The 21,542-nt window shown below is 41.5% G+C and overlaps 1 protein-coding gene across 1 annotated transcript in view; it reads left to right on the top strand.

Moving 5' to 3' along the window:
* The first annotated feature begins 2 nt into the window (after nucleotides 1-2).
* The window catches only part of LOC103466344 (cyclin-dependent kinase 17), a 33,945-nt gene continuing 12,405 nt past the window's right edge, over nucleotides 3-21,542 (top strand). The window contains exons 1-4 of the mRNA XM_008411857.3: nucleotides 3-341; nucleotides 13,868-14,007; nucleotides 17,641-17,799; nucleotides 19,303-19,436. Coding sequence (XP_008410079.1) covers nucleotides 13,890-14,007; nucleotides 17,641-17,799; nucleotides 19,303-19,436 — 411 coding nt within the window. The 5' untranslated portion in view covers nucleotides 3-341; nucleotides 13,868-13,889. The remainder of the gene's footprint in view (nucleotides 342-13,867; nucleotides 14,008-17,640; nucleotides 17,800-19,302; nucleotides 19,437-21,542) is intronic.

The following is a 21,542-nucleotide window of genomic DNA, read 5'->3' on the forward strand; positions in this document are numbered from 1 at the left end:
AGCTGGCGTGGAGGGACTGACACAGATCAACTAGTAATCGCCGCCGTCCCCTCTGCCATGGTCTGCTCGACGAAAAACCCTTCGACGGAGCTTCCTGCCCTCTGCAAGAAGAGAAACTTTGAAGCGTAAGCCACAAATCATGGTGCTGGACGCTACGACCCCGCTGGTATAAGCGACACTGCGGAGGAGAAAGTATCGACCTCACACAAACCACAAAGCAGAAGCAGCTGCTTCGCCGTATTTCTTTTTTTTTCACGCTCGGAGGGAACGACGGCATCCGGCCTGAGAAAAAGACGCTCCGAGGTCGGGGACTCCGGTCGGAGCAGCCTCCATCGCTTCTGGTGAGGGTCATTTTAGTACATTTCTGCTAAATTGGCTCAACTTTGAGCTTCGCGGACGCTGGAGACGAAAAACAGAAAGCTTAATAACGATACAACAGTGTAAAAAATGTGGACTTCACAGACTCTGTTTGAACGCAGAGCTGTTGAGTGTGTCTCCAGTTGAGTGGCCGCAGTTTACCGAGACACAACCGGGGTAGCTGCAGCATGCCGGTGAACTAAGTTCAGAGAGGCTAACAGTTTGCGATTTGTGCTCCGGTGAGTTTATGGGGAGACATTTGTGTCAGCTTTGTTGTTTCACACCACTTGGAGCTCCACAAACGGTCTGCGTGGAAGCTGTCAGAGAACTGTGTGGAACGGGAGGGCTGGTTGGCCGGGTGCTCTACGTGGATCATCTTGCATAGCTGCCACCCAAACATCCAGTGACCCACATTTCTGAGGTGTCCCGTCCTCCGGCTCCGCGGTTTATCACCGGCCTCAGCCTTCTCACACAGCCCCGGAAGAGGAGCGCTTAAGCCCCGGCTGAGCTGCTGTGTGAAGGCCCGGACTGAGACGTCTGCTCCAGCAGCTTTCTGAGAATCCCTACAATCTCCTATTGATGCCGGGATAAACCCAGAGAGGAGATTCACAAGGTCGTCTATATTTTAGAAGCACAAGATGTTAACTTAAAAAAAAAAAAAAAAGAAAAAAAAAGATAGGAAATCAGAAATGAGAAAAGTTAGTTTCATTTTGTGTCTGTGCAGGCTGATGTGATGAACCAGGTCAACTAGCTCCAGCATTATAACCTGAGGGACAGTGAGTAACACTGCTGATTTTTATCTCTAGATATTGCTATTCTCATTGATGTTACTTTTCCACCGAAACTCTTTTTGTCAGCTCAGTGTCAGCTATTGTTTTCCTGTTGTTGAATAATCAAAGGCGAGCTTTAGGGAAGCTCAAAAACATCTCAGGGAGCCCTCAGTTGTCAAAGTTTCTGCAAAAGGTCCCATTGAGTGGTTCAAGCTCCAAGGTTTTCCTCTGTGTGTTATAAGCCTGGCGGGCCACCAGGTTCTACTTGTGCTTCCACCAGGCTAATCGTTGCTTATTTATTTACGTTTTTTTGAATGTTTGCCTTTTTTTTGTAGTTGGTGTTCAGGTATTAATCTTCCAATAATGCAAAATTATCAATTGACATTTTCACATTTCCTGACAACTTTAAACATTTAACTCAAAAACACAGCAGGCCGCGGAATGAATGATTGCCTGAGCGTCCCAACCACCGGATTTGATTGATTGATTGATTGATTGGCAGCCCCGATCAATCAATTGAAATTCAGTTCAATTGATTGATTGAACTGAATTTTAAACTTTTCATTAAATGCAACAAAAAACACACCTGGCACATTTTGTGGTCTGTGAACGGATCAACAGACAGGATGTTATTTGTTTTGTTATGAAGCATAAATGTAGATAATCTTGACGTTTTCTGTTGGATTTAAAACTGCTGTGTCTAATAAGGAACCTGGTCGATGTTTGCTTCAGTTGAGTCAAAGCAAATTGTTCTGAAAGCTTTTGGTATTAGGCTTGTGCTGGTTTGATGATGTAAAAACATCATCAAATGATTTGGTTATTTGGTTTGTTGTTATTAAATTGGAAAAAAAAAGGTGTTTTTGTTTTTAAAATAGAAAAACAGCAATCTTCTGATTACTGTGGTTAAAAGGATCTATAACATTAAACATTAAGGCATTGCCTTACCTTACGCCACAGTAAACTCAACAACTTCTTTAGAATTGAAACGTATTTGAAAGTATATGAATTGTGCTTACGGTACTAATAATTTTTAAGGAGTTTTGAAACGGCAAGTTTTCATTGATGATAATAGTTGGTCATGACCTAATCAATATGTATTTAAAGAAAAAAGAAAGGAGAACAAAAAAAAACAAGACCTTATAACCTCTACCAGCCAGTAAAACCCAGATTAGTGCATCTCTTATAAAAAATTGTTGATTTGGTTTTAACTTTCACAGTTAAAACTTTGGCACCAGTGTTTTATATGGTTTAATTATAATCGCATAGTAATATTTTTGTGCAAGTGCAAAATCTTACCAAGTGTTTTTTGATCTGGTTTCTAGTGCAAATATCCTAGGACACCTAAAACACAACAAAACTAACTTACAAGTAACTTTTCAGCAGGAAATATGAGCTTGTTTTAAATCAATAATTCCCTGATATTGATGGAAAAAAGTACTGGTTATAAGTGAAAGAATCTGTCTGTGGAATAACACATTTTAAGATATGGGAAAATGTCTTATTCCACTGGCAGATTATTTCACTTATAACTCGTACTTTTTCATCAATGTTAAACCAAACTCCCATATCTTGCTGAAAAAATGACTTATAAGTAAATTTTGTCTTGTTGCAAATGCACCAAGATATTTGCACTTGAATGTTGACCAAGAAATACTTGGTAAGATTTTGGGTTCTTGCAGTGTTCATATCCTCCTAAAAGCCATTTATTAGGCCGGCTGCTGAAAATGGATCAGATTAAGCGACTAAGTATCTGTATTATCATGTGTTATCAGCAAAAATCCTCAGAAGCAACTCTTCAGTCCAACTATCAGGTATACGTTGCGGGAAGCTCCTTGAGGTATAAAGTGAGGCCACTTCTGCATGCTCCGCTGCCTCTCGTGTTTTCTGGAGTGAATGAAGGTGCAGTTCAAGCACTTCTTTTCATGCTCACTTCCTGTGCGCAGTTTTCACTTTGACAACCACGAGCTGCCAGGCGACCTGGTATCGAGCTGGTAGGCGAGGGCCTCTCCACAGTGGGTCAGCGTTCAGCTCGCCGCTGTAGGGCTGGGTGGAAACGAGAGGGCGGCAGGGAGTCGTCGGAGGCAGCGGGATGCACCCGTGTGCGCTGTTTTGACACCAGGGCCGTCTCCCTGGTGAAGGCCTGGGGGGTGGGGGGAGACGGTTGGTGGCAGGGTAACCTGACCCGCTGTGGAAACAGCTGTAGCCTGCCGAGCTGATCCCAACTGAGTCCCAGTGCAGATCAGATGATGGTCCGGCAAAAGGAATGGGCGTGTGAGGGTGTGTAAGCATGCACACGAGTGGATTTCATTGAAATATATTTTCAGTCCGTCCAGCTGAGAGTTTTATTTCCGTTTCTTCAACCCGTTTACAGATGGAAGCTGTTCTTTCCGTCCCCACCGGGAACAAAAAAGGTTAAAAACCAACAAGAAATGAAAAGTCCATGTGCTTAAACGCAGCGTCGCCTGAAGTCCAGGAAGTTTTCCTGTCGGCGAGGTGAAGCTGCAGGCTGAGACAGCTGGCTGAAGGTTAATGTGTCACTCCTGCTCTCTGTGGGTGGGGCGGGGAGGACGGGGCAGCTGCTCTGTCGCAGCCTCCACTCCCGTCTATAGATAGCCGTGAATACAAACTCTTCCTGGTTTTCTCTGCCGCATTACCGTCGGCATGCGGCTCGGCTCGCTCGCATGCGGTCACTGCTTGCATGTCTGGCAGCCTCCACTCCCTGACTCTTTTGTCTCTTTCTAATTCAAGTATCTGTTGATCCTACAGACCTCCATGCAGCCCGGAGCCGCTCGGCGGACGACTTGTCCGACTCCTCCATAACTCTGCAACTCTGTCGTCATCTGTTGCATTAGTTAGAGACAGGTGATAGACGACTGTTGCCTGTTTTTTTTTGTTGTTGTTTTTGTTTTTTATTCTCCTGTTGCTCTTGGCAGGTTTATCGAGAGATGCTTGACAAGACTTTATTCTCTGGTCTTTATTTGGAGACTAACACAGGTTCATTTGAGCCAGGGTTATTAGAGCCAGCAAAGCTGTGCATATTTCCAATGCTCCATGTCATACGCTCATAATTAACTTCTCCGTGGTTTAATAAAAATCCATCTTGGGTTTCGGTGTCTGTTTTGCCTTTTTCGATCTAAATTTAGACCCAGAGGGCTTCAGATATTTGGGTTAAAATCAAAGTTTTTTTCTAACGGAACACAGTTCAGCACTTCTTAATAATATAACATTTTCTTATAGGACTGGGCGACATCACTTAAAAAATAAAATCTAAAATTTGTTTCATACCGGATACAATTTGATTTTTTATTTTTTTTTTTACTTGCTTTCTTTTCTAAGAAAGAAATGACAAACGACAGAAAATGTTTTCAAACAGTGCCTTGCTACAGGAATGTTTGTTTTAAATTATGAGGAAATAGTCATAATATTAGCAGAACAAAGATGTAATTTTACCAGAAGAACATCTTAAAATTACAAGAGAAAATTTTTTGAGAAAAAAGTTTTTATTTTTTGTGTTGAGCTCTTATAAAATTAAAGTTGTACTATTAATTTCCATTTCCTAATAGCACAACTTTATTCTTGTATTACTTTGACTTTGTCATTTGACTTTATTCTTGAAGGACTGACTGTATTTTTGTAACCCTACAGATTTATTTTTTACCAAAAACAAAAAGAAAATGTAGCCTCATCCTTCCATTTTTGTTGTAGTTGACCTGAATTAAAACTCCAAATAAATAGGAGCTGCAAAACATCCTTGCCAAACAAAACAGTGGGGCGTTGGGCATGCTGACGTTTTTCAAAAAATTAATTGATTTGTTACAAGGTCGACTTACGCAGTTTTGAAGACTAAAAGGATCAATAGCGGACACCGGTAGTTGTTTTGAGGCTGATCTTTTGTTTTTGACTGATAAAGCTTTAGTCAATACTGATTTCATTTCAACAATTGAACAAAAACAAAAGAAGACATAAAACAACATTCAAACTACATGGCTGCTCTTTATTTTTAATAGAAGAGTCAGCACTGCTAAATGTGTGTGCGAGCCACGGCTGTAAAACAAAGCTTTACAAAATACTTAGAGTTGACATTCTTCAGCATCTTATATTAGCATTGCAGCTTGCATTAACAAAACAGCAATCTCTGTGTGTGTGTGTGTGTGTGTGTGTGTGTGTGTGTGTGTGTGTGTGTGTGTGTGAGCGTGTGTGTGTGTGTGTACGCCTGAGAAAACGTAGGTCTGTGAGATTTCAAGAAGGATGCTGGCATTTTAAAACCCTGCATGCTCCACGACAGACACAGGTTGAAGCTCAAAAAGAATAAAACGCCACAACTCTGGTCGCATTTGGCTCTCAGAATCGATCGCAACGGAACGAGCTCGTCGTCCAAATCCACGTCTGATTTCTAGATGATAGCTGAAGCAAATTAATGAGTCTTTATTTGATTTATGCTTCTTTTTCTACTTATCAAGATTGAATCTCGTACTCCAGGCTGGCTCGTCTAGCAGTGTAACAAGTCACTTCTTGTGTTTGTGGTGCCTTCTGTTTCCTTTAATTAAATCTATAATTAAAATTTTGGAGGGGCGAAGGAGAGGACTTCTGACTCACTACCTGGTCGGGCCGCAGAGTTTGCATGTAAGGAACCAGTGCAACAGCTTGCCGTGACGATTTCACAACCCTCAAATCAGCTGCCAAGAGCATGATAGCAATCACGTTACACAACAAACAGAGGCACCTGAAAAGCCCAACCTTTTGTGTGATGTTGTGGATGCTCGATGAGTCATTTCATTAGTTTTTTCTTCTTTTTCAGTGCCGTTTCAAATGTTAAAGATTAAATCAAAAGCAAAGTAAGTTTTGCAACGGATGCTTATTTAATCGCCCCAAAAAAGAAAAGGTCAGCAGAAAACCTTCCAGGTAGACTGACACGGAGGCTGCCTGGAGCTGCCACAGAGGCTGCTGTTTGATTTAATCGCTGATGTTCTGAATAACATCCCAGCTGGTTCCCAGTCTGTTGTTCTGCTTTTTAACAGCCACAAAGGGGTTGCCGCTGATGCTGCGAGGGCGAACGCATTGTCGCTCTCTCTGATGCTAATGTCCGGCTCTCGAACGGAGAACCGGCGACTCTCGAGTCAACGCGCAGCTCAGATGAGTCTGATTATCTCCATGACGAGCCAAACTAGTTAATAACACCGTCGTACCTCAGATGAGCTATATTCACAACTCTTGATTTTTTTTAAAAAGGCTTGAGTCATTTTAAATGTGTAGGATATCAAATTAAAGCTTTTGATAAAGCAACATTTTAAATTATATATTTTTAAATCACTCTGTTGACAGAGTTCACGTGTCACATCTGAGGATGACCTTTCTTTCCATTCATAAAACACTGTCTCATGGCAGTTATGTACAAATGGTTGCACTTTTGATTAATTTTGCCTTAATTCGACCCTTGGCTAATTATTCTTCAATAATCAGGCTTTTTGTGGTCATGTTTTTCCTCTAATGCCTGCTTACCTCTTAGAAGTAGTTCATTGTTTTGCTTTGAGCTCACAAAAGAATATTTACGAATTAAAGTGTCAGTCATTACAGTGACAAATCGCGTCGTGTTACACAACTGCACATAGTTTAGAACTGGTTCAGTGAAGCAATTAACGAGGCCAAAATGTCAGCCGTCCTCTTGCTCTACTTTTAAAAATCTGATCGATGTTTCTGGGAACAAACGGTTAAGGCTAGGGATGCCCTTTTCCCTGCACACGAGTGACTGAAACTTTCAACAAGTCCTATCGAAACAGAGTAAACAAGCTAATGTTGGCCTAGCACAAACGGGTTAACATTAAAACCTAATCAGCCGGAGCAAGATGGGAGTTTATTGAAGGCTGTGGGCCTTCAATAAACTAATCCTACAATTAATAGGATTTGATATTTCCGGGAGTCATGGGTTCACATTTTGCCTAGCAGTAATATATTTTGTTATTCAGATACTGACAGGCAATCTTAAGAAAGTGGTTAGAATGCTGAACATACAGAGAGCAAATTAAAAGTTAATTTTATGATTATTACATGAGTCAATTGGCACAATTTACCAAACTATCACACATTACAAGAGACTGTGCAGCTCTGGTTGAGTGTGTAGATTTCTGCTCACAGTTGCCATTTAAACTAGTGTAAATCTTATGCTTTATGGAAATGTGTCACTGTTTTACGTGGTAGCAGAGCTTTTCTCTGTTTCTGCCCTGCCCTCTGCTGAACACTGTCTGGATTGATGACCAGGTACTATGAGCAATCAGAGGCGTTTAAACTGAGACAATAGCTGCCATAGCCGATTCCTGCCTGCTACTGTATTAATTAGTCATCATTCTGAAAATTGTTATAAGTAATTATAACATGATAATAAGTAATTATGGTAACATTTCCAGAATCACAAGGGAATTTTCTTTGTTTTATTTTATTGCTTTCATTTGCTAACTGGAGGTCAGATTGGAGATTTCTGTTGTTGATTTCTGACCTCTGACTTTTCTGTGAGCTGTTTTCAGCATGGAAGTGTTTATGATGGTGAATGAAATGGTTTGTGAGAGCAGAGAGGAGTCGGCCTGCCACTCAGGCTGCTGTAACCATAGCAGCAGGGTTAGCAGCTGAATCTTGTTGAGATCTGTGGCTTTGGGACACTGCTGGCTCTTTTTTTCCCCACATTGTTTCCCATAGGGATGCACAATATTATCAGTATCAACCGATATTGGCTGTAAAGTTTAATATCGGACATTGGCCATTCCGTCAAAATAATTCACCAATTATAGAAAGCATTGTTTTTATAAGACAAACCAGTGAGAATAATGCCTGCTGCAGCACAGCATCATAAGAAACTGTCAAGTATTAATGCTTGACAGTGTGGGGGCTTTTCACTTGTTGCCTGTGAACAGGTTGAGTTTAGTTTTGTGAAGATTTGCACCGTTTGAGTGTTGTCACTATCTTAGAGAGAGCAAATGTCATGAATACATTTGACATTAAACATAATAAGTTGAAAGTGTTTCATCAGCCTCCTTTTTAGCATTTTGTAGCAGGCTAAATTGACAAAGATTGTGCAGTATTTTAACTGCACAGCAGAGAAACCCATATAGTTTCAGTAAGCAGATATTGGACAAAATTATCGGCGTTATCGGCCAAATCATTTCTAGTACATCGGCATATCGGATATCGACCAATATCGTGCCTCCCTAGTTTCACACAACCATCATCTCTGACCCGTCTGTCAGCCTCCAATCAAAGCGTTTGAACGCCGGTGACACGAGAGCCTGGTGTGATGGCGGCGTGAGCAGGAAAATATGTCAAATGAGACATAAAAAGAGTCAAGATGAGGAACAAACGACACGTTACATCAGTGAGTGACGAGTGCATGCTCACTCATTCAGCACCACGCAGCGCTCCTCCTCATATCCAAGGAAGGCGCCCACTTTTTATTTATTTTTTTGACTCAGCACAGAGCAGCCTTAATGTTAGACCCCCAGTAACAGACCCAGCAGCCCCCTCACTCGTGTCCTCATTGTCCCGGTCAGGTTGGAGAAAAGGCCGCTATTCAGAAAACCAGAGGCTGAGCTCACCCATGACTCACGCCAACTGTCATGCTTCTCCCGTGTTTCATTCTCCCGAGCGTGAGCGCTGCAGCGGCTGGGAACGAGACGTGGGTGTCGTCTGCGTCCCCCGTTGTCCTTTCAGGGAGTGACGTTGGGAGTTTTACGGAGCCCTGCGGGGGTCATGTGGGGGCTTCGACCTTGCTCGTCCAGACGGAGGCGATCACGTGGCGGTTCATGTCCTCAAAAAAAAAATGTCTCCGCTCTGCTGTCGTGAGGATCGGAGGGGGGGAAGAAAGGACAGAATCCATATGTCTCAGCATCTGCAGTGATCACCTCCTCCTCCTCTCTCTTTTTGATTCCCTGCATCAGCTTCACCTCCGCCCGCTCTTACTGGATAGGTGGAGCTGAGCGTTGTTAGGCTAAAGGAGACATATTACCTCAGGCCGAGGTGATGAACGTAAAGACCGAGACACGGTGGGTGAGGAACGGGGAGAAAGGCCTTGGCTTCAGATACAAGATGAAGGGAATCGGAAAACCAGCACGTACGCAAGTTTCCCGCAGTGCTTAGCATTTTCAGCACAGAAAATACAGTGGGGGTTGCCGTGGCAACAAATGATTGGGAAAACGGCACAGTATTCGGACCCCTCCGTTCCACACCTCAGGGCACCCTTCCTCCTCCTCCTTGCTCTCTCCCCCTCCCAGGGCAGATCTGGAGCTCAGAGCGGACCGGTCTGCTCCTGGGAGCAGGGATCATGGCCAAAGCTCCACACTCAACCCCAGAACAGGAATGTGGGCCGCTGGACTCGAGCGCTAAAGAGACGCTCCTCTTCTGCCACTTTAGTTCTGGTTTGTTTTCTGGGTCCGACCGAGGACATGAAAATTTTCCAATTGGATGTTGGTAGTCAGAAGATATTTTTTTCCGGTTATAATTAAGCATAGGAAAAGAAAATAGTGTGGAAATGTTTGAATATTTACATCTGTTTGCATCTCCCCCCATCAATCTATTCATTCAATCATCTGTCGATCCATCCTTGTTAGGGTGGGCGATATGGACTTAGAATTTTATCGCGACATTTCGTAGTACTGTTGCGATGACGATAAAAATGATGATAAAATCAATTACTACTTCTTAAGGTCACTCCGTGACGCAGCATTCGTAGCACCACAAACATAAATTCTTGCCTTTCAAAGAAAAAAATCCTATTTGATACAAGCTTCTTCAGGACGCCAAATAATTACAAAAAGTATAATTTATGTCACTGAACTGCACACTTTTATTGCTTTTATTTATTGACGTGCTCGTTTAAAAAAACATGAGAAAATGGTAAGAAATTTTTTTTTTTTTAACATTAACTGAAATGTATTGACAATCCAAAATCTTATGACATAAAATGATATATGATAAATGGCCACCCTTACATCTTCATATTAAATCATTTGTCCATCCCGAGCTGTGGAAAGCCGAGTCATTTTCACATAACCCTTTTAAAATTATGAAACCTTTACATTCCTGTCATCTAGATTCATGAATTAGCACAGGGACTTCTGAATAAAACTCTGGAAAATGAGAAACGACAGTAAAATGGTCGCCTGTTCTCATTTGGAGCCACATAATCCCATAATCTTATCTCTGACTGTTAACACAGACGGGATTTCTGCTTTCCAGATTTATTGCAGCAATATATTTGGCCTGCAACTATCAGTAATGGTTGTCATTGATTCATCTGTCAAGCGGTTTTTCTGAAAACTACCTACAGAAAAAGCCTTCATGTCTTTGCCATATTCATCATGGTCATTACTGCAGTATTACTGAAGTACTATATTCATCTACTTTATTTAAAGTGAGTGCTCTATTGGGGAAGTTGTCAGCGGTAATGAGTAGCATTTGTTTTCTGAGAAAAGTGGAGCCGTGAGTGTGCTGCACACATGTTGCAGGCTTTGTGTGTGTGAGCGCGCGCACGTTTGTGTGTGTGTGTGTGTGTGTGTGACGACAGCGAGGCAACGCTGCGAGTCGGGCAGGACATGACGGACCGCCCGTCCACGCTGCCGCTGACGTGTCTTGAGGTGGAACCGACGGATCTGATGTTGTGACAGGCGAGTCGCCGTCCTTTCCCCTCATCTTGGCTCGCGGAAAATCAGATTGATTGTGTTTTTACTAAGAATAACTCAGTGAATGACTAGGTGGAAACAAATCGAGGAGAAATGCAGAAGTGAAATTTGTTTTTGTGAAAATATGCTTTCTGTACTTTGCTGTGACAATCAAAGGACTCAGATATTCAACTGCGGTGTTGTTTGATTTCTTTTACTGAATGAAATATTAGTAGACCTAACATTTTATCAAAGTATTTAGGGGTATTTAATCTCCTATTTCGCTAATAAACTTTCCTTTTGAATACAATCTTTTTTTTAATGTTGCCAGAATTTTAAATTTTTGGAGTTAGAGATGCGTGGATCAAGATTTTCCCACTAGTTTCAGATTTTTTTTGTGTAGAAAAAAGGAAAAATGTACTGCAGGTTATGTTAATAAAAAGCAGTCTATTCAAATCCAACAGAAAATGAAAGATTTTGTCAAGCCAGTCGGGCAGCTAATGCTAATTTCAATTCAATCACAACTGAATTCAAACATCCAGCAGCAAAAAGAGCGACTGTGAAATTCTTGGCTGTATTTTCTCGCAGCTGGAAGCTTTATCATTTTTACCGTTATCATCACAGGATGACTAAATGTTGACAGCAGGTCTTTGTAACACTCTGTTCCTGAGGAATGTCTCTGAATGCAGTAAATTAATACCGTCTTGCTCGGTTTCTCTGCTTATTTTCCCACCCTCTTTGGATGAATGGGTGTGCTCAGTTTTATGTGGAGCTCGATGTCCTGATGCATGATGTACAGATTAGTATTTTGCTCTGCACTGTCCCTGTTTGCCTTGGCCCGTGGCCCAGGTCAGTGTTGGGCTGCTGCTGCGTGTCCAGTGAGTAAGGACAGGCTCACTGCTTCTCACCTCACAGGACAGATTTTAGAGGAAAAAAAACCCTTTAATCCCTGCTTTAAACCTAAATTAGAATAACGTCGATTATGTAAATACTGTAAATCTACTAAAGCGTGAATATTCCGGCAACTCGCCTTAGCAACAGCTGGTTCAGTAAAAGCGTTTAAAATTGTTTAAATGCCACAGCCTTTCAGTTTTATCTGGTCATTATCTGAGTGTTTTGTGATCTGTTGGTTGCTAAACAAAAGCAATTTGGTTCCCACAATGTGGAAATGGACCTCGGTTCTTTCATCTTGAAGTATAGATGGGGAGTTTCAATTTCTGCTCTATTTTCAGACTAAGTTGTTAAAAATAAGAGTCGTCCGTCGTGCTGCGATTTTAGATGATACGAGCGGAAAGGCGAATAAAGAGACTCGGTAGGTTCATTACACATGGTGATATATTTGAGGTACTTATTTCACTTTAGCTTTATGACTACAACCCCAAATTTAATTTGATATGAAGTTTATTTGCGTAGCTCGTTTCATCAACAAGACATGATGGAAACATGATAGTGACCAATTAGGAAACAATAATCATGACCGATGTTCAAAAGCCGTCATCAGAATAATCAAGCTAATACACATGAAATATGCTGATCCATGCTCTACTTTCTGCTAATCAAATGTAAGTCTAAACAGACGGGATTCTAGCCTTGATTTAAAGGAACTCAGTGTTTCAGCTGTTTTGCAGTTTGTTCCAGATTTGTGGTGCATAGAAGCTGAATGCTGCTTCTCCGTGTTTGGTTTTGAGGATGCAGAGCAGAACCAGAAGACCCGAGAGGAAGGTTGATACAACAGCAGCAAATCTTTAATGTACTGTGGCTCATTGTAAAGTAGCAACAGTATTTTATAGTCTATTCTCTGAGCTATAGGGAGCCAGTCTGAGGACTTTAGAGCTGGTGTGATGCACTCCATCTTTTTGGTTCTAGTCAGAATGTGAGCAGCAGCGTTCTGACTCGGCTGCAGCTGTCTGATTTTATTATTATTATTATTATTATTATTATTTAGGCAGACCTGTGAAGACACTAATCAATGTTACTAAAGACAAACACATGAATGAGTTTCTCTAGATCTTGCTGGGACATTAGTCATTTTAATCCTGGAAATGTCCTTCAGGTGATAGAAGGCCGGCTTTGTAACTACCTTTGTGTGTCTCTGAATGTTCAGGTCTGAGTCATTGAATCACCACACTCTGATTTTCTAGCTGTAATAATTGAAACAGTGTGCTGACTCTAGTATCTAAAAACCACTTTGGACCAGAAACTAATATTTCTCAACATAATGTTGAGACAATGTTGAGGCCTATACAATCATCTGGAAGCCTGGAGGTGGTTATTGTTTTCCAAGAGGTTACCTAACACTTGAATAAACATGTTTCTTTATGTGAATTTATAAAAAAAACACCTGTTGGTGTTTTGTGGACTTGTATCTGTTTATCTGTGACCCTGTGCAGCAGTTACCCGACGGTGAACCCCAAGGGACTGTTGCTCCTCCTGTGTTTTTGTCTCTGGCCTTACTCATCAACATCGCAGACAGACGCATGTCCAGATCTGCTGAAGGCGTCTTGATACCTACATGAGATCATGGGGAGAGGCTGTTTGTTTAATCTGCAAATATCACCGGCCTTGATCCAAAGTCGCCGTATCGCGGGAGTCTCTCCCTCTCCGCGTACTCTGGGACCGTCTCCAAACGCCCCCCAATCAGCCGCTCTCATGCAGCCCGTAAATGAGGCTGGAATGTGTGATGTGGACTCGGCGCAGCCTGGGCTCGTCCTGAACTATTCGGCAGCTAATCCTCCCCGCTGGTTCCTGTGATTGTGCCAGGAATTGTGCTGTAAAAAAAAAGTTGCGTGGAGGAATCTCTCACAAACCTGTCATGCTTTTCGCCCTGAGGGAGGCCCGCGGCTTGAGAGTTGAGTCATGATTATATAGTCACCGTCTCGATTTTTCATTGTTTGTCCCATTGGATTCCTGGTGATCTCTTACTACGTCTCTTCGTTGAATTGCGAAACATGACAGCAGGTGGATGAGGTGTCTTCACCTAGAGCGGGTTTATGTAACAGATTTCACCGTGTGAAATGCCAAGGCCTGTATCAGGAAGACAAGCCTACAAGCTGTATCTATTACCGCCGCTGACATTTGTTTGTTTTTTCCATTTCGAAGGCCTCCCCTTCCTGAGAGCTCTATGGAGAAGATGAAGCGGTTCAAGCGACGTCTCAGTCAGACGCTGCGAGGCAGCCACACCATCGACGAGTCTCTGTCGGAGCTGGCTGAGCAGATCACGATAGACGAGAAGGACAGCGGTGAGCTTCGTTCGTGGTTAAATCCTACGTCGTCATGTAAAGTGGAACCTACGTTTACACCTACGTGTAAACGTACACCAACACCTACGTGTAAAGTGTGTGTGTATCCACCACACTTTACACACATCGCATTTCATCAATTTCTGCATATCAAGTTAATGTGTAGATATAAGAGACAGTATAGAGGGGCTTGGTGGCAGCCTCATTGTATGGGGTGGCTTTTCTTCAGCAATGAAGAGGTTAGCTTGTTGTTCTTAGTAAAGAAGAATGAGCCAACACTTCAGTCTGTAGGAGAGCAAACTGTTGGAGAAATACCACAAAACCCAACCAGCTGTAACTGCAGCAAAATCTGAGAATGAAAACTCTTGCTCCACACCACACTTTTCATAATTTTATTTGTGAAAATTGTTAAAAACCACTCATCCTTTCCCGTGCACCTCAAAAAACGATGCTGCGCTTTGTCTTGATCTGTCACAAATGTGATGATGTAAAAGTTGAGGGTCAGAATGACCGTTGCTGCATGTGGGCTGATGAAGCCCGACTCTCATCTCTTTGCGTCATTTAAAATGTAAATTTTCACATCTCGTTCTGTTTCAAGGGTGAATTTTTAAATCATCCAGTGAGCCTCCTGCACTGCAGAAAGCATTGACGAAGTTGTGATGGCTGCTGTGAGCCAGATGCAGAAGTCTTGCATAACATTAGCAGGTTAAGAGAGTGTAAGGGAACTGATTCTCTATTTATATAAATTCTGTTGAAATCCCGGCATTGGAACAGTGTTATATCACTATGTTACATAAAAGACGGGACGTTTTATTCCAGCGTTTCTTCTCTGAGAAGCTGAATTTGTCGGTGAGATGTGCTTTCACAGTTGCTTATCTCCCAGACTTGTTTCACGTTTCAGAGAAGGTGAGCATAGTTTCCCACAGCAATGCTGCCTGGCGAGAAGTGAATCACCTTGGTGATTTTTCAACAACACAGAGTCAGATCTGACTGTATGCTGGTAAATCACAGCTTTGTAGCTCAGCTCCTCTAACATTTATATATGGCTGAGTTTAGGACAGAGAACTCTTAATCGAGTCAATTTCATTTAATATTTGACTTTAAACTTCCTGCAGATATGCGCAGTTTGAATTATATTTATTTATTAAATAATAATTCAGTATTTTTTCAGTATTTTTGAACATAAACTGAAAAGTATAATCTTGCCTTTCATCAACCAGCGTAAAATTGGTACATTTTTGTTTTAAAATCTGATTCTTTTAAATGCATCAAACCAAACATGCATTTTTTTTGTTTAGTAAGAATCAAGTATAGTTTAGGAACACTTATTAGCCTGTTTTGCTTATGTGTCATCAGTAAACAAAAGGAAACTCTCCAAATTGGAAATTAGTTGATCTGATTTCGCATAAAACCGGAAGCAGACCTGAAAAATCTGTATCAGTGGATGTATAATCTCTCACTTCAGTTCGCATTTATCAATAAAGCAGACTAATGTAACTGTTGCACTTTTATTTTAAACCCATGCTGTCCTTAAGCTGTCACAGAAGTTGTAGAGAAACGACTCCTTCCTCTGTGCAGCTCCACTCTGCAGCCACTTTGCCATGTTTTAATGTCGGAGTAGAAACATTTTGTACTTTTCGAGCGAAGACTCCAGTTTCCCTGAATCCTGTTGAAGGTTGTGGCCTTCGAGGCATCAGGTTAAAGCAGGGTGGCACAGCGCTCCTCCTCTTTATTTATTTATTTTTGCAAAATCTGCAGGGAAGAAGGGATGGGAGGAGGAGCCGACATGCCTCGGTGTGCTATCATGTCGTTGCTATGGCTCTCAAGGTCTGGAAACAGTCTTGAATTTCCATGACATTGCCACGGCGACTTGGCTGACTTGGTGCAATCATCCAGGCATCTTTATTCATGGCCTCCTCTGTTCTTAATCCCCGCACCTCTAAACTCTTTTTTCTTTTTAGTTTCGGCTGCAGAGGATGACCCTCCGGTCGCACTCCCCCATCTTCTCCTCTTTCTGAGAACTCACTGGGCTTCGCAATGAGCTTTTTGTGTTGTGATTAACACCAAGTTTGCAGCGCTCTTTGCTCGCATAATGAGGGATGCAGAATCGCTGCGTTTCTCTGGGAGAAGGAAAGATTGCAGCCTTGTTTACCAGCAAGCAGGGTAGAGACGAGACATAATGGGGTAGCCAGATGAGATTTGATCTGAACTGTGTGATTGGTTCTAGTGCTGATCTGCTTATGCAACACCCATAAATCAGGCCAGCAGCAGCAGGGGAAGTGACAGAAGGACATGGGAATCACATGGCTGCATGTACACAGTTTTCATCTGAATTATAGGAAGTTTTTCATTGTTTTTTTTTTACATCAAAGTAAGACCAGCTATGTAAAGAGAAAGTTATAACTAGAAAAAAACACCTAAAAGTAGGTCACCTAGATGCTCTCATTGAAAACAGAAAAACAGCTATTTTTACTGCTGCAAAAATAATTTAGTCTGTGCTGACATAAGGTGATCTAAGCAAACAGTGACTGTGGAGCAGGTAGGGGGCACTTGGAGGGATTGTTCGTCTGGGGCACCTAACAGGTTAGGACCGCCCCTGCTGCCAGCTGTCTGTTTTTGAAACCGCATTAAGTAGAAGGACGATGTGTTTGTTTGTTCCTACAAACAGAAATATTTCCATACCAAGCTTAAAACCAGTGTAATAACCTTCCTTCAACAAGCTGAGTGGGAGCATACATTTTAAATTAAAATATATTTCCCTCATGTTTGAGGGCCCATACGTAAACACAGATAGTGTTTTTGAATTTGACAAAAAATGCCATCTGTAAACTTCATAAGCTTTGTACACAGTTGAATTGCTGCTGACAAAAATCAGTTTTACTGGTTCAAGCTGCAGCATTTGAAGTTGGAAGCCAGTCAAATCCATCAGTCAAACACATAAAAACATGTTTCCCTCTGACCCTGAATTGACACATGCTAATCTGCGTAATCCATAGCTCCTATGGAACAATCCTCTTGATGTCGTCTCCAAGTCACACAACGTCTGTCTGTCTGCGGCCAATCAGCTGCTGCTTCTCTGCAGATCCATTTTCTCATCATTGACTTTAACCTGCTCATTTCTAACAAGCAGAACAGATAATGCTGTTTCACCGCTATGCTTACATTTGGTAATGTAGTATCAGAGGACGGCTGTGGGAGGGACGTAGTAGTAGATTTTTAAAAAAATAAGCATTTTGAGTATACATCGTCTCCGATGAAATAATTTTTGACAGCCTTTCACTAGTGTGGGACACAAACCTATAAAAGACAATATAAAAACATTGTCCTTATTTAACTTGAGTTTTATAAAGAGATGTTAGAAAATGTGCTTAGAATTGATGATAAATTGAATTTTCTTGGGTTCAGGGTTGTGTTCAACTGAAGGAAAGAGCTGAGAATAAGTCAGTCTCAGATTGTTTCAATTATATTTTTAAAATTATACTGTTAACTATTATGTATTTTGTTGTATTTGACTTTTAGTTTTATGAAAATGTTCATTTCTCCATAAAATTGATTATTAGAATATCATTATCATGCTTGAGTGGACGTGTTCATGCATGTAACCTTTAACAGGAAGTGTCCTCTCTCCTGCAGAGCCCATAGTGAGGAACGGCCGTCCTTCTTCGGCCCACAGCGTCCACTCGTACCTTCACCAGTACACAGGCTCCTTTAAGAAGCCGCCAATGAGACGGCCGCAGAGTGTCATCGGAGGAGGGCTGGGTTTGGGCATGCCTCGCAACGGCAGCCGCCTCGGTAAGCCGTCAGACCGCGTTTTCAGAGCTGAAAATATTGCTGGAAATCTCAATTTCTTTCCATATTGAAGTTCTGTCGATTTTTACCCCGGTGAATTTAGCTTAAGACATTTAAATAAGATTCGGAAAATGTTATATTTTAATTCCCCTGAAGAGAAACGGTCCAGCTGCGTCTAACGAGCGCGAGTGTAGAGTAACCCTCCTGATGTGGGAACGCATGCATGCACAGAGTTCACAAAGAACCTCAGCGAAGGCCTGTTTTTCTTTCACATGTTTATTTATAATAAACACAACTAGAAATAATGGAGATTCTTCAAGGCAAAACAAGGGTTCAAGTTCACAATGCATCAGTGCTTTACATGAATAGGAAGCCCAGAGGGAATAGAAGTGTGCTTTCTTTCTAAATGTGCTCAGGCAAGAGGAAAATTATATTTGTTGCTTTGCTTTTTTTTTTCCCCCCATAAGGCTCATCGCCAGTGACATAAATAAAATCTGCCTGACAAATTAAACCTTATTTACTTGTTCTGTGTCCTCTGACATTAACACACAGAAGGTCTGAAGCTATCCTGCTCCAAAGAGCGTTGTATTATTCTTTCCCCACAAACTTTATGAACAAGGGCCAAAATCTGATTTATGCAAAAGTAAAATAAATGCCACTTCATGCCATGCAACTGTAAACTGCTCCAATTTCCAGAACTGTAACTTTATTACTAATTTGAACTTACACTTGACCAACTTGATTACTTTGCATCTATCAACAAATTAAGTCAATTAAAAATATTTCAATACATTGTCTAGCTTTGGTTAATGTGATCAGTTTTACAAAAAAATAGAGATAACCCAAATTTATTAGAAATGTAATGTTTTTGTAATAGTAACAAGAAGTCATGAAATTGTCTTTTTTGTTAAATAAAAATGACACAAACCACAATTCTGTGTTAAATGTTTTTTTTAACTTGCAGCATGTATAAACGTCATCAAACATTTTCTTTTTTTTTTACAGCGACGATATTTTCTTCCTTTAGACTTTCTGACCACTGTTCTTTGCTCCACAAGCGTGGCTTAATCAATCATTTTTAACTGATGACCCGACTCTGCAAAAAGGACAGTTTCTGTTAGAAACAAACTTCCTGGTGGAATTAAAACAGTTTCAAATCTAAATCTATCAGAGTACGACTAGTTGAAGCTGGGTGATTCAAACGAAATTTGATTTTTTATTTATAATTTATTAAGTGTTCTAATACAGCAACCAGGGTGCACAGTGTAAATAATGTGTACACTGTGTGTTTACATTAGCTTAAAAGCTGGTAATGGTGTTAAATGTGGTGTAAAAACTTTGCACCATGCATGGAATTGTTGGATATTTAAACACATTAAACTTCCTGTGTATTTAATTTAGATTTAAGGTAAAGAGACCCCCTGCAGAGGCACTGAGGAGCCCTGTGTCGGTCCAGAGCCGCATGTTGCTTATCCCTGCCTTACTGTTTTCCTTCCTATTGTCCAGATATTGTCCATGAGAACATAAACATGGGGTCAGACGGGGAGAGCGACCAGGCGTCGGGGACGTCCTCCGACGAGGTGCAGTCGCCCACGGGAGTCTGTCTGAGGAACAAAGGGAACAGACGCATCTCTGCTGAGGTGAGATGAGCTCCAGTGTCACGTTTCAGACTGGTAACGTCCTCACTTTTCCTCTCCGCTCCTCAAACCATGGACGTCTTGTTGGATGCGAGTCATCCGTCTGTCTTAACAAACTCTGACGCATGAAAAAGCTCCGGCGCACTAACTCGGCCGGTTCTGCTGCCGTCTGATTATTCAGCCTCTTCTTTGTGGCTGAACGTATGTTGTGAAGATGTCGGAGGAATAAAGGGGATTCTGATCATCTCACTGAAGGTTTTTTCAGCAAACTGCATCGCCGCGTAGGCGTGTTCTCAGCGTGAACACACTCCCTCTTTTTCCACTTAATATTCTTCAGAGTTTTAAAAACGTGATTTGAAAGCTTTTACTATTGTCGCTACGTCCGCCTACTCCGAGCCCTTCTTTGTCGTCTCTCTCTCTCACATCCTGCCGAGAGCGACCCAAGTTTGGCAAACCTCTGGTGATTACATAACGCGAAGAGATGAAGGAGCAATCTCTGATTGTCTCTTTGTTTCCTTCAGATTTCTTTTCATTACACAGTAAAAGGTTTTTCTCTCTCATCAGTTAAATGGGGTGTAAAAAAGTGATTGAATTTCAAATTATTACACTAGATCAGGGGTCTGCAACCTTTACAATCTAAGGATCCATTTTTTCTTCTCTGTCCATCCAAGTAAAACTTTCGAGTTAAAGTTAAATGTTACAGGACTTGTGGAAAAAAAAAGACAATTTATTTTGATGAACGCACTGCAGAAAATGTGTGGTTATTTTCAAACAATCATTCTATCCTATTTACGTGTTTTGGGGTTTTAAAATAATGCGTAAAACTTTTGCGGATGAATACATTTTCTCCAGAAAGATGTTCACTCTTATGGGAAATATTGAAAACAGTTTTCAACATAAAAAAACGTTGCTGGTACTTTTAGTGACATTCTGTTGTGGGAATTCAGTGCAATTATTACATAAAAAGCAGCTAAAACATGCATTTCTTATTACATCTATATTTACAATTATTAGCTTGTTTATTATTTTGTTGTTCTATGTTGTTAAGAACCATTGTTAACTGTCCAGAAATCCTCTTGCACCTCTGGACCCACAAGTTGTAGACCTCTGGATGAGACTGATGTCACTAACAGAGATTTTTATTAACGTAACATGTAAAACAAATTCTGTCTGCTAAATTATTTATAAAATTTGAAGAAAAAGTTGATTCACTTAAATTTACCAACTTTCCCCCCAGAAGATATTGATCCAACATGTTTATTAAAATCTTCCTGCAAAAGTTGTCTTGATATTTTAGGTCTTATACGTGTTTATCTGAGTAGTGCACTTCTAACGAATGCAGGTGTCGCATTTGTTGGAAGAGAATGCGACACCTGCATGCGCATGCAGGGCGCCTCGGGTTTTAATGGGCTGATGAGATTTAAAGGATGAACAGCTGACATGAATCAGGAATCAGGACAAATGTCTGTCCAAGTGAATCCTCAGAAAGACGAACGTCCCTCCTTCATCCTCACATTTTAATGGATGTCGTTTTTGTCATTAAAACGTGACGAAATGAAAAAGGTTGCATGTTCCAATGTTTTCACATGTCAAGTTTCTTTGTGGTTCCAACTGAAAACGGGACAAACGAGTTTAAACAAGGTGATTTCATCATTAATGAGCACTTGTTTTTGCAGACGCCATGCATGGAAGATTGCATGTGGTTGGAAAAAAAAACCCCCTGATGTACTTGTGGTATAGATTTTGTGCTGCCCACACATAGAGCTGAGCTCTGAGAGAGCAGCACACCTCATACTTCCTGTTTCACAAGCAGAAAGCGTTCATTACAATGAAAGTCACAGAGAAACCGGCAGGTATCTGGCAACAGCGTAAACTTATTATTAATGAGGAGCAGCTACTGTGGTCTTTTGTGCCGGCTTCACTGACTGGCAGAAACGAGAGCGTCCCCCTGCGTGCTCAGGTGGCAGATCGCGTTTCTGCAGAGGAAGCCATGCTGTTTTGGGATTACATCACCAGGATTAGTGTAATGCGGCCCAGATGGGCCCGTGTTGTAAGGGATTAGAACGGGACGATTGGACGACTGGAGGAGGGGAGGCGTGGGGGCAAAGG

This window comes from Poecilia reticulata, chromosome 6 (assembly GCF_904066995.2).
Source record: "Poecilia reticulata chromosome 6, P_reticulata-male-v2, whole genome shotgun sequence".
Lineage (NCBI taxonomy): Eukaryota > Metazoa > Chordata > Actinopteri > Cyprinodontiformes > Poeciliidae > Poecilia > Poecilia reticulata.